The sequence below is a fragment of the Monodon monoceros genome, unplaced genomic scaffold, assembly GCF_005190385.1.
Source record: "Monodon monoceros isolate NGI ecotype Baffin Bay Population unplaced genomic scaffold, NGI_Narwhal_1 Super_Scaffold_4, whole genome shotgun sequence".
Lineage (NCBI taxonomy): Eukaryota > Metazoa > Chordata > Mammalia > Artiodactyla > Monodontidae > Monodon > Monodon monoceros.
This window is the reverse complement of record NW_021703781.1, coordinates 698807-712403: the sequence shown is the minus strand read 5'-3', so window position 1 is coordinate 712403 and position 13597 is coordinate 698807. Positions and strand designations below refer to the sequence as shown.

At 45.0% G+C, this 13597-nt stretch overlaps 2 protein-coding genes and 1 non-coding gene across 3 annotated transcripts in view; all 3 read left to right on the top strand.

Moving 5' to 3' along the window:
* The window catches only part of ABCB10 (ATP binding cassette subfamily B member 10), a 31229-nt gene extending 21024 nt beyond the window's left edge, over positions 1-10205 (top strand). Inside the window, exons 8-13 of the mRNA XM_029200915.1 lie at positions 194-403; positions 2287-2366; positions 3519-3699; positions 6198-6241; positions 7999-8033; positions 8496-10205. Of these exons, the coding sequence (XP_029056748.1) occupies positions 194-403; positions 2287-2366; positions 3519-3699; positions 6198-6241; positions 7999-8033; positions 8496-8727 (782 nt within the window). The 3' untranslated portion in view covers positions 8728-10205. The remainder of the gene's footprint in view (positions 1-193; positions 404-2286; positions 2367-3518; positions 3700-6197; positions 6242-7998; positions 8034-8495) is intronic.
* On the top strand, positions 1215-1287 carry TRNAG-CCC. Its single transcript has one exon. It is a non-coding gene; the product is annotated as a tRNA-Gly (tRNA).
* A 2844-nt stretch (positions 10206-13049) lies between the features above and the next one.
* NUP133 (nucleoporin 133) overlaps positions 13050-13597 on the top strand; it is a 57235-nt gene continuing 56687 nt past the window's right edge. The window contains exon 1 of the mRNA XM_029245842.1: positions 13050-13301. Coding sequence (XP_029101675.1) covers positions 13120-13301 — 182 coding nt within the window. The 5' untranslated portion in view covers positions 13050-13119. The remainder of the gene's footprint in view (positions 13302-13597) is intronic.

Sequence of the window (13597 nt, the reverse complement as noted above, 5' to 3'; positions counted from 1 at the left end):
CGTATGGTTGTACTGCCGATGCAGAGCGGGTTCAGGGAAGCGCTGGTCGGAGGCCTCCTGACTTGCCCGGGAAGAGCCCAGACTCCAGGACTCGCCATGCTGGGCCGCGTCTGCAGTCAGACAGGTGGGCACTGGGCTCCGCTGTGAGCCTGAGCTTTGCCCTGAGTGACTGGAGCTCCATCTTCCCTTGCAGAGGGGGCCATTTTAAACGAGAAGAGCTTCCAGGGCGCTTTGGAGTTCAAGAACGTGCATTTCGCCTATCCAGCTCGCCCAGAGGTGCCCATATTCCAGGATTTCAGCCTTTCTATCCCAGCAGGATCCATCACAGCGCTGGTTGGCCCAAGTGGTTCTGGCAAATCAACAGTGATTTCTCTCCTGCTGAGGTTGTACGACGCCAGCGCTGGTGAGTGGCTGAGCACATTGTAGGACGGGAGGCCTTTCCTGAGCCCCCAGAGAGGGTCAGGTTACGCAGGGGCCGTGCGGTGCACGAGTTCTGAACACAGAGGGTTTGTTCCCAGGAAGGAAGTCCCAAACAGAGGATTCACTTTTCAGGCTATGGCAGCTCACACAGAGAGCCCATCAGGCACGTTGTATATCTTGTGTTCGCCACTCAGGTCCAGAGTGACTTCCTGAACCCCACCTCCTCATCTCCCGTGTGGTGCTTCCTCCACCGGGAGAGGGGCTCCGAGAAGGTGCCTCGGGGCTGCTGAGCACAGCACCACCGGCCATGGCAGCACCATGAGTACGTGCCACTCTGTGCCGGCCCTGAGCTTGTGCAGGAGCCCGGGCTCTCCCTGAAGCCCTGCGGTCCTCCTGCCTAGGGCTGGTGTGCAGACACGGCACGTGGCCGTCACTGATTCACTTCTGGGCCGCTGCTCCATTGAAGCTTGCTTGCAGTAGTAGAGATTTTCTTACGGATTTTTCTCATTCAGGTTTTTTTTTTAAATTTTTAACTGGATTGCAGCAGCTTTCAGAGCAAAGAACACATTATTTTACTTCTTTATATCTTTTTAAAATATACAGTTGACCTACAACATATTAGTTTCAGGTGTAGAGCATAATGATTCCATATGTGTATATACTGTGAAATGATTACCACAGCGTGTCGAGTTAACATCCATCACCACACACAGTTACAGAGTTGATATCCTTCTTTGTATCAGAGCTCGGAGAAGATAGTCTGTTTTTGGATTAAGAAAACAATGATGGGGACTTCCCTGGTGGTCTAGTGGCTAAGACTCTGCGCTCCCAATGCAGAGGGCCCAGGTTCGATCCCTGGTCAGGGAACTAGATCGCACATGCATGCTGCAATTGAGAGTCCGCATGCCGCAACTAAGACCCAACGCAGCCGAAGTAAAATTAAATAAATATTAAAAAAAAAAAAAGAATGGTATTTCTCAGCAAGAAAACAATTGTCAGTATAAAATAAAACCATGAATTTGAAGAGTATGTCTTATGGTCTTTTTGGTTACAACAGTGTGAGAGCTGGTTATGTGCCAGGTAATTATCTGACTCACAGATCTTGACCCACAGAACCACCAAGTGCATTAACATGGGTATTACTACACTGTTTGCCTCTGGAATCACTGCCTTGGTTTACCCTCTACTTGCTGTAAAATTCTGAGTTTAGAAAAATCCTAGTGAGTGGGATACAAATCAAGTCAAAATAATAAGTCTCTAGTTTCTTCATCACGGTGAATAAATCAAGGAGAAAAGCAACTACACTTACATTCCTGCCTTGTGTAGCCTATAGAACACTTACACTTTTTAAGTCAAGACCTCAGGTTTTTGTAGGTTTATGAAAGTTTACAGCTGGCTTGTATAATGCCACACACCTAACTGAGAAGGAATGGGATTTCTTGTGTTGGTCACTGTCATTGTCATCGGGAAGCATGATTGCGTTCCCTCAAGGTGTAGAGGTAATTCTGTCAGCTGAGGTCACAGAGTTACATCTGACTGTTGAAACATTCTGCCACCGTGTCAGAGTGTTAGTTGCAGACAGCAGACTCTCCAGCTGTGCTTACTCGGGAAGGCGAGCTGGATGGATGAGCTAGGTGGGCTTAGTCATCTAACCACTGCAGGGAGATAGTAGGCATGGACAATCGAGAAAAGTCCCTTTTAGCTCTGAAATTCCCTAAAATACGTTGGTTTTAGATTCTGTTTGGAGATTTTGAGTATCTGATCTTTAAAAAACTGAGTCTAGAATTTTCACACCAGAGCCTTTCTGTGTTTACATGAGTCATTGGCCCCATGACACTCAGTGACTCTTTCCTTCTTCTCTGCAAGGAACGATCAGTCTTGATGGCCGTGACATCCGTCAGCTAAATCCAGTCTGGCTGAGATCCAAGGTTGGGACAGTGAGTCAGGTAGGAGGAGAGGGCTCCATTTTTATTACATTTTCTTTTAAAATTGCTTTTGTCATTTGCTTTTTTCTTGGTCTTGAACCTTTCAAAAGAAAAGGAATGGAAGTTTTCTAGATGTATGAAACCAGTCTCCAGGGCAGGTTGTTTAGGTTTGTAAACAGTGCTGTTTCCTGAAGACCTTAAACATTTTAACCACTGGAAGCGTTGACTTTATCAGAAGCTGGGGACTGGCATTACTTTGTAATGCAGATGTAGTCTAGAAGATTGGGGAGAAAGAGATACAACTGCTTAGCTGCTTCTGGCTCTTCCTCAATTCTCATTTTCATTGCTAGCCAGTCTACTGTTTTGCGTAATGGGTTTCAGAGACAAGCAAGCAAAGGCTGTAGCCAGAGCCAGGGTCTCCTTGCAAAGAGGCTGCAGATTTCAAGAACCTTGATGGAATGCGGTGTCTTTGATGAGGCTGTTTTCACAGGACCCCTCGGTGCAGGGGAGTTTTGACACAGCTATTGGTATTTTTATCACCAAGCTTCGTGCACAGCAGGCAAACCCAAGCACCCCGACTGCTGAGCCTCTTCCTCTAATGAGCCTTCCCTCAGCACCACTCCATTGGTGGGGGGCAGCGACGGGGGGCTTGGCTCGGTGGTGCAAGGGTAACGGCAGTGCCACAGCCTTATTAGGGAGGGAGAAAGAAGCTGGGAGTTCATTTGCTTTTTAGCACTATTCCACAGAATAGCTCTGTCCAAATGCCACGTTCCCTTCTGCTCTGTGTGTATATCAAAAAGTGATATAAATGGATTCTCCCATTGCCCTTGGAAGGCAGGCAGCTGGAGAATGCAGACGGGCTCGGAGTCCTCCTCGGGGAGGGGGACTTGCATTTACAGAGCGCCTGCTGTGTGCCGGACGCTTGCAGGTGGCTACCGTGGGACCCCGTGTCCTGCAGTGCGGGACCTACAGGTGATAAAGGCAGTCCTGCTTGTGCTAATGCATGAATTTTTTAATCGCCCATGGGGTATATTTATGGAGAATGAACCAGAAAAACAGTATATATTCTCTGGGAACCGTTTAGTGTCTTGGCTGTAAGTATTGTACTAAGCTCCACTGTATTTACTAGACTGTTGCAATTTGCAATAAATACGTTTTATTTCCAACGTGTAGGAACCAATTTTGTTTTCTTGCTCAATTGCGGAGAACATTGCCTATGGTGCAGACGACCCTTCCTCGGTGACGGCCGAGCAGGTAGAGAAAGTGGCTGGTGTAGCCAATGCAGCTGCTTTCATCCGACATTTCCCTCAAGGGTTCAACACTGTGGTTGGAGAAAAGGGCGTTCTCCTCTCAGGTACCTTTTTGTTACCCCTTTGCAGCAAACACTCTCTAAACACTTCCTGTCGCAGTGTTATTTCCTAATTAGGCTCTTGTCCTTAGAGTTTATGAAATTAACCTTTTTCGTTTTCTCACATCTCTTTTGTATGTGGACAACTCCCCAGTTCCTTTCACTTTCTACCCCAGAGATGTTTCCAGATTCCCACTGGTGTCCCACTGGGTAGTACTCAGCCACAGCAGCTTTCTCTCATCCCAGAAAAGATACGTTTTGTAACTCGAGATTCTTGAAAATTGTAGAAAATAAGACAGATACCACGGATGGCAGGATGATTTGTCCAGGGAGGCAGAGACTGCATCAGGGCAGACGTGCAGCTGAAGGGGCTCCCTATTCCTCACTTCGTAGGTTACGTGTAGACCCAGGACTTACAAACTTTTCTGTAAAGGACCAGAGGGTAGATGATTTAGGTTTGTGCGTCACATGTGGTCTCTGTCACAGTCTTACTGTTATTTTTTAACGACTCCTTTAAAACATAAAAAGCATTCTCAGCGTGAGGCTGTGCACAGACAGGCCCTGGTCCAGACCTGGCCCAGGTGGAGTCCGCTCTGCCCCGTCCTAGACGAATGGGGGCTCGCAGGGCTGTGGCACCATCTGGCCCATGGTATCGGCTCACCCCGCAGGTCAGATCGCCTTTGGGGGCAGTGTTTCCAGGAGGGAAAGAGAAAACAGTTCTATTGCTTTCAAGTACAGAAGTGGGACCAATGAAGAGAGGAGTAAATCTTTGGTGAAACACAGATTTTTTTTTTTTTATTACAAATATTCAACTGTACTTCCTTTCACGACGAGCTCTGTCACGGGATGTGTGCGAGCAGGGGGTAGAGGGCTCCACTTCAGAGTGAAGCTGCCGGGTCGGGTGGGGGCAGGAGTCCTTCCAGTGCTAAACCGTTTGCTTGAACTTAGACTGCAGACAGTTTAACACAAAAACGTTTTAAGTTTGTTGTGTATGATTTGTTTCAATGATAGGCAGTAGATGAAAAAATGTTTTTTGATAGATTGGGGAAGTTCCGGGGTTTTGATAGATTGGAGAAGTTCCGGGAGTAGAACCACTACTGTGTCGCTGGAACAGACGTGCCCTTGAGCAGGACTCCAGTGTAAGCTGCTGGTGGTGAAATTACCGAGATGGAGGGGTGGGGTTGGGAGCTACCTGTGCTCCGTCCCATGAGCACAGCACCTGCTCGCTTGGAACAGGTGCTGCATGTCCTTCCCTTTGACCAGGATGCTCAAGCTCCATCTCCAGTGAAATAACCAAAGGTCACAGTCTACCCTGGAGGAAGGCCCCCCGTGTGCGCATTGGCACTGGGGTTTTCAGAGCTGACCAGAGCCCTTGCTGGCCGCTCTGCTGACCCACACCAAGCACTCAGACCCCCACCAACCAGAGAACTGGGAAAGGAAGGGTTTTTCCTCCTTCCCTCTTCGTGAGGGTGGGGTTGCCTGGTTGAGGACAGCTTTTAGCAGCACCACCCATTTCAGTTTAAATGATTAACTTGTCTCAGATGAAATAATAAGTAGGTTCAGCCAGTAACATCAACCAAAAAGGAATGTTTTCGTCACCAAAAGTGGAATTGAGTTTCCTAACATGAACTAAGTTGGGAGAGTGAGTTGAGTCCTGCGCTGAGACTTTACCAGTTATAACTTAGGAGAGCGTCCCTGGGGGGAAGGAGAGGGTGGGGTGCAACAGGGGTGAGGAGGGGAAGTATCATCTGTCCGTCCCTCCCCCTTCCCCCACACCACCCCCTGGCGTTTAGTCGAATTTGAGTTTTACAAAGGGGGCTGGCTAGCATGGTATAGTCTGTCTGTTGCCCCCATTTTCATACACGCGCAAAGTACCGCGTGTGTTGGTCGTTCCCTGGGGCAGGAAAAAGAAAACAGCGTGAGAGTGGAAGTATGGAGTAGTGTTCTGGGCGGACAGTGGAGTTACCAGTCCCAGCTCCTTTCGCTTCTGTCCATCTCACGTACTGCTCTGAAACCTCTAACTTCCTCGAGTTTCCCGTTCGTTTCCTGCTCCAAGAGGTGCCCTCTTGCGGGGCATGGCACGTGTGTGGTTAAAAGCGCACAACACTGTTCAGACCTCGGCTCTGCCACTGACCAGCTGTGAGGCCTCTCACAGGGTATTTGTGCCTCAGCTCTTCACCTGTAAAAAGAGAATCATTATAGGATCTACTTCAAAGGCTTGTTTTTGAGATGAAATGAAATAATACATGTAATGCATTTAGGAAATGCCTGGGACGTAGGAATTCCTCAATGTTAGCCATGATAATAATTATTGTTATTATTAATCTTGAGATAGATGAGGAAACATTATAATATTTAAAACGTAGGTTTCTGTTCTCGCATCTATCTCAACTATGACTGGGAGAAACTACCTTCAAATTGCCACATGGCTCATCAGAAAAGCCTATTACCAAGAATTTTTGTTAAGGCGTTCAATTTTAAAATGTATATATTGTCATTGTCAGGTGGACAGAAACAGCGAATTGCAATTGCCCGTGCTCTGCTTAAGGTAAGCCGGAAGCCTCTCGGGGGGGGTTGGCATTGTTCTTAATCAGGGACCTTGTAATTTGTAATGTGCAACTTTTCTTCTTCTTCCTTTTTCTTGGGAAGGGGCGGGTGGGTATATGGTTGACAGTTCTGGTGAAAGATGAGTTGGGAATTCCACTGAGTACCTGTGGTCCAAATTTAGCAAGTGTTTCCTGAGTATTAGGAGCCAGAGGGAGAACAGTTTAACACACGGATCTTCCATCAAGAAGCATACAGAATATTTTAACACAAGAATGTCTCTATGTGTGTAACCGAGTCACTTTGCTGTGTAGCAGAGCACAGCATGGTACATCAACTACACTTCAGTACAAAAAATAATAAAATTAAGCATACAGTCTAACTGGTAGAGTAGTGGTTATATCAAAATACCAAAATAATACAAGTATGCTTACCTGTATAATCTGTAATCACCTGCTAAACTGAATAGTACAGACTTGAAATACTTACACAAGGCTCCTAAGAGGAGAGGGAAAAGCTGAAAGTCATAGACATTGTATTTTTTAGGAAATGATGGCCTTCTCCTTTGTTATATAACTATTCTCAGATTTATAGGTGATTTTTTTTTAAAAAAACAGCTTTATTGAAGCATGATTTACATATCATAAAATTGACCAGTTTTAAATGTACTTTTCAGTGACTTTTAGTAAATTTACAGAGTTGTGCACCCATCACACAATCCAATTTTAGAACATTTCTATCACCCTGATACCCTTTTGCAACCTTTCTGCCTTCCCAGCCCCAGCCTGCCACTAATCTACTTTCTGTTTGTCTAGATTTGCCTTTCTGGACATTTCAGATAAATGGAATCAGACAAGATACAGTCTTCTGCTTCCAGCCTCTTTCAGTAGTATAGTTTTTGAGGCTCCTCCATGTTGTAGCCTATATCAGTACTTTATTCCTTTCCATTCCTTTGTATGGACAGACCACAATTTGTTTATCACCCAAGTGTTAATGAACTTCTGGATTGTTTGTGGTTTAGGGCTGTTGTGAATAGCACTGCTCCGAATGAACAGTGCACAAGCTTTTGTGTGGGCGTGTTTTCATTTCTTACGGATGGATTCCTAGACAAAGCTAGAATTTATGTGTTTCTCAGTTCTGTGTGTACTACTCCTGGCTAAACTACAAGCAGGACCTTGAGAGTCTAGACTCCATCTGACTCACTTTAGAGCCCCACTTCATACTGTTGGTTGATTCACCAGCAGGTTAAAGCTGCACTATGAAGAATATCCGATTCATTGATCACTGTGATCATGGTTTTTGTGTGAGATCATGTGATCTCAGACACTTATGAGTTTGTTTTTCTTCTTTTGTAGCAGCTTTATTGTGATAGAATTCACACACTCTACAGTTCACCCATGGAAAGCGTACAGTTCAGTGTTAGCGTATTCAGAGTTGTGCATCCATCACCATAATCAATTTTAGAACATTTCCATCACCCCCAAAATAGCATCCACACACCACCCTGCCTATTTCCCCATTGACCCCAGTCCCAGGTGACGACTCTGCCCCTGCAGAGCTGCCTGTTGTGGACATTTCCTCTAAGTGGAATCGCACACGAGGTGGACTTCTGTGTCTGGTTCCTCTCGCTCAGCAGAGTGTTTTCAAGGGTCATCCATGTTGTATCACGTATCAGCACTTTATTTCGTTTTATTACTGAGAGTTTGTGTTTTTCTAATAAAATTATGTTTTCTTTTCCTTTTAATGTTTTTCCTTCTTCAGAATCCCAGAATTCTTCTCCTAGATGAAGCAACCAGGTGAGGCTATCTTGATGTGTAATTGGATTAAACCAAATTCTTCCTCTATCACAAACTTTTATTCTGTACTTCAAGTGATACGGCTGAGAATGCCTTACACTTTAAAGTCACGGGGTCTGAATTAATCATGACAGTTGGGAGGCAGTGAGCAGGCCGAGTCATGAGTTGAGGGTTCTAGTTTCAATTCAGACATTTGTGATGAATCCCTGATCACCAATCAGCAACTGTGCAAAATGCTTTTAACTTACATGGCAGTAGTTCTATGGAGATCAAGGGTCCAAAGCTTCTTTTTTTTATAGTAACTTTATAATATAAAATACAGTTGACCCAAGAAGTTGCAATTTTGATCATAGTGAAAATTGGCTGCTAATGAGGGGCCAGTGTACATGTACCAGGAAATACACGCGTGAACAGTGTGCGTGGCCCTGACGTCTTTGCTTTCCTGTGGGCTCTCCTATTCAGTGCACTGGATGCTGAAAACGAGTACCTCGTTCAGCAAGCTCTGGATCGACTGATGGAAGGAAGGACGGTGTTCATCATCGCCCATCGTCTGTCCACCATTAAGAATGCCAATATGGTAGCTGTCCTTGACCGGGGGAAGATCACCGAGTGTGGGAAACACGAAGAACTGCTTTCGAAACCAGATGGGATATACAGGAAATTAATGAATAAACAGAGTTTTATTTCAGCATAAAGAAGCAATTATTGGTAAACTTAATATGAGACACTTGAAATCAAAGCAGCACTGCAGGAAAAACATTTTTTAAAAACCCAGGCTGTATGAAATCTGTAAATCATACTTCAAGTTATTTGAAATCTGCCAATTTTTTCCAAAGATTGTAAAATATTGTTTTGAGATCGACCTGTTCTCAAGACCTTTTTATTCAGAGTTTTAATAATTGTAACTTTCTAAATGTCCAGTTCACTGAAGTTATTTTCAGGTTTTGTACTTTTATCTTGGACTATTTTGATTAATATAGCCTGGCACCTCACTTTCTTTTATCTGCTGTTATAAATTGAAGCTATTGTCAAATGACAACTTTTAAAAGGGAATTATAAATAAAGAGCCTAATTATTTTAGGCCATTTTACCAATCACTGTGTAATCTCTTGGTAGTACTCTACCTACTTTGGGTATCATTGTACCAGGTAGCATAATAGAAGGTGAAAATCTAACCCTTTATTTTATCCTGATAATCTCATAAAGCAAACCTGACATATATATATATATATATGTGTGTGTGTGTATCTATATATATGTGTGTATCTATATATATATGTATATATATGTGTGTGTGTGTATATATATATACACACACACACACAAATAGTTAACATCACATGGCAAGGAGGGATCATGTATGTTCCCCATCTCCTCTCTTCAGAGGTGTGAAAGTTCAGGGACATGTGTTCCTCTGGGCTGAGACTGTGTTTGGATGTGTGCATTTTCAACATTTTTGGCACATGAGAACCTGATGAGTTGTGAAAAGGGAAGAGGTCCCATCCTTTGAATATGAGAACTTCTGATTTCATTATTTACATATTTGTTTCTGTGAATTTGGGAAGCCAAGAAGGATGTAAAAATGAATTTTACACTTATGTTGTCTGAGGCATGTATCTTGAAAATTATCTTTTAAGAGTTTATAATTCCTAGCCAAATTTTACAGCTTTTTATCAGTTACTTAGTTTTGAAATTTCATTCAATGAGGCTAAATTCCAAAATTATTAATATAACTAATGTTCAACCTTAAAACATTTGAAGGAAGCTTATATGTTCTTGCTATTCTGCAGAAGATCAAGAAAGCTTAAGAGCTTTTCACTCTTCTGAATAGAGGACATAACTAACCATCTTTCTTTCATTTGTGGTTATAGTTTTATTCACCTAAATTTCTGAAAATTCCTCAAGCAATGCTGACGCCATTGGATTTGTCGTATTTCATATCGGCACCATTAATTTGCTGTTGCCTCAAGAAAAAGTACTTTTCTACATTGATAATGCCAGAACCTAAGAAGTAACAATGTTGATGTGATTAAAATGGAAGTTTCCTCGTGTCCTAAGTATTGATTAGTTTCCCGATTATACTGGAAGAAACCACTATTTCACGATAAGCATGGAGTATTACATTTATTCTACCTAAGGGAATTGATTAATGAATAAAATGAATTCAGTGAATGAATGAACTCAGTGTTCTTTGAATTAGTAAACAGTACATCTGTGACAGTAATTTTAAGCTTTACTTGTTTTCTTCATGGTTTACTACTATGGTATAGTTCTCAGAAAGATACAATCACAAGGTTGGATCTGAGGGAAATCTCTTTGTGCCATGGAAATATTTACAAAATTGAATTTGATCATTACATTTTATTTTCTTATACAATGTGTTAATTGTGTCTTGGGTAACATTTTATGTCGTGGATTAAAATTCAAGCACATTACATTTATTGTGCACTTTATTTCTATTATTATTACAGATGCAGCTTGTCACTTGCCACTCACGGATAGGGTTTTGATATGAGTCTGCAAGCAGTTGATTTACTATGCAGTCAAACCTCTCTGCTAAGGATAATCTGTATCTGCAGCCGCTCCCCAGCACTAGCATCACCACCTCAGCTCCACCTCAGATCACCAGGCATTAGATTCTCATAAGGAATGCGCAACCTAGATCCCTCGCATGTGCAGTAGGGTTTGCACTCCTGTGAATCTAATGCTGCCGCTGATCTGACAGGAGGCGGAGCTCAGGTGGTAATGCGAGCAATGGGGAGCAGCTGTAAATACAGATGAAGCTTCGCTCGCTCACCCACCCTTCACCTCCTGCTGTGCGGCCTGGTTCCTAACAGGCCACGGACTGCTAGCGGTCCGTGGCCTGGGGTTGGGGACCCCTGATCTAGAAGATAAGCAAAAAGAAGTTTAAATCACATGAAAGTCTCCACGTGAAGATAAAATGTCACATCAGTGAGCTTAGTGTTCTGTTGTCTGCTCTCCCAGGCTCCTCTCTGTGTAAGGTCTCTGACCTTGGAGCTGACTGGTTCCCAGGAAATAATCACAAATTAAACCCTTATAGGCCGTACCCTGTATATGTACTTTTATAAAGTAGGGCTCCACTTAGGGAAATCCATTTTATTCCATAAAAGTGCCAAAGCTGTTAGAAAATAAATGAAAAGAAATGTAAATGTTGTAAAACGTTAAGTATATTAATGAAAGAAGTATATGGAAACTGCATTGTAAATGTTCGTTTGAGGGTGTTTGTTTTTCTACGTTTTTACATCTGAGGCATCATGGAGCTTAGCTGGTAATCTCCATTCAACTCATTGAATAAACATTTATGGAGCATCTTCTATTTTGTTAGGTCCTGTGCTAGGTGCTGGCTGCACCTCCCTCATGAGGCTGGCACAGGGGTCCACAAGCTGTGACCTGCTACCTGTTTTGTATGGCCTGCAAAGCTAAGGATGGTTTTTACAGTTTTAAATGGTTAAAAAAAATTCATAATACATGAAAGGTATATGAAATCCAAATTTCAGTGTCCATAAGTAGAATTTTATTGGAACACAGCCATACTCAGGGCAACAGACAGCAAGCTGGAGATTCTTCCTCTCTGGCCCTTGACAGAAAAAGTTTGCAGCCTCCAGCACTGGGGAAAACAACACACATTCTCACTGCTTGAAGGATGTTTAAACTATGCTGAAATTTAGAGTTATTTCAAGAAGTTCCATTGCCACTAGATGGGGGCCTTGGAAATGACTGGGCCTGGATAATTTCCATGATGAGTTCTTCATCGCACCCCTGCCTTTCCATTTGAAGAGGATCATAATTACAGTGTTGCTGAGAATGGAATTCTGATAGTTCTACCACATCTGCAGGAAATAATCCTGGCTGCTTCCCTGTTGTTGACCGCAGGGATGAGTCCCACATCAATCAGTGTGGTCTTAACAGAATGGGCTGAGTTTTAGGAAGGTTGGACAGAGGGAGGCACACCTAGGCTGAGAATCTTACACACACACACATGCTGCACTTGTGGGGTATTTTTCTTTTTATCTTAATGAAACAAAAATGGGCTTATATTGGACATACTAATTTTTAACCAAACTTTTTTTTTTTTTTTTTTTTTTTTACCGGTATGCGGGCCTCTCACTGTTGTGGCCTCTCCCGTTGCAGAGCACAGGCTCCGGACGCGCAGGCTCAGCGGCCATGGCTCACGGGCCCAGCCGCTCCACAGCATGTGGGATCTTCCCGGACCGGGGCACGAACCCGTGTCCCCTGCATCGGCAGGCGGACTCTCAACCACTGCGCCACCAGGGAAGCCCAGAGCTCTTCCTTTTGCCTTGGCCAACTGCCCAGTTCTACCAAATGGGGCAGAGGTGGTAGTAAGATAGGGGTCCTAATGAAAGCGTGAAACCAGCTTTTAACGATTGAATTGTGAGGGGTCTGCAGGACTTCCAGGTGAAAGCGTCCACTAGGAGGCTGTCAGAAGCCTGTGGTTTTTGAGCAGGATCTGGTTAGCGATACGGACTTGTGGCGTCACCAACGTGAATGGGAAATGACAAACCTAAAGAATAACATCTAAAACACTGAGTGTGAAACCAGTGTCAGATTTAACACTTTCCCTCCCTTCTCAGCTTGGACCAGGGAAGAACTCATTTCCCAAGAGGCTCAGGAAGGACCAGCGTGCAGAGGCTTTGCGTTCCAGTTGCTGGAGGGCCACCCCCACCCGCCGGACTGGAGAAGGGCACCGCACCTGCTTTTGCTGCTTCACTTCCCCGGAAACTCCGGATTCTCGCCGCTCCAGGACTGGGCCACGAGCACACAGTCCCTCTCCCCCTCTAGGGGCCGCCGCGTTGACCACGCCCCGTGGCTCGACGCTACCCCGTACGTCACCACCCCACCCCCTCCTTTCCGGTTTCTCCTGACTTCCTGACCACGCCTCACGCCTCGGCAAGGCGCTTTGACGTCATCACAGCGCGCCCCGTGGCCTGGCGCTGCGGTTTGACGTCTTCATCGCGCTCTCTTCTTCACCTCAGGTGTTCAACCTTCGCGCGCTGGCCGAGCCTCAGCTCCACGGTTGAACGTGCGCTCTCTGTAGCCTTGCGTCATGTTCCCGGCCGTCTCCTCTCCGCGGACCCCGGGGCCCGGGGCCCGAAGGGGCCCGCTGGGCGGAGTTGGGCCGGGCTCCACGCCCCGGGCGACCAGCAGGAAGGGTCTGGCCCTGGGGTCTTCGGTCAGCTCTCCGGTGTTCTTCTCGCCGGCCGGCCGTCGTAGCTCGCTGAGCTCGCGGTGAGTGATCGTCCCGGGTTGCGTTTGGCGAGTCACAGGCTCACGGGCCTCCAGAAGCCACCGGAACCGGGGACGGCGCGGGACGCCAGAGTATTGGGAGAAGAGACCTCTGTCACCCTTGCATCCTTGTGTGTTATTTCAGTCTCGCTTTAATTCATCAATTGAGTCTTCGCATCATGCACTTTGCATGGAATTACCTTTGTGTAGAGGTGAAGAACACATTGGATTAGAATCAGTGGTTACCCGCCTCACTCTTAGTACCCCTGTGATCTGGTGTAGGTCACTCATGATCTCTT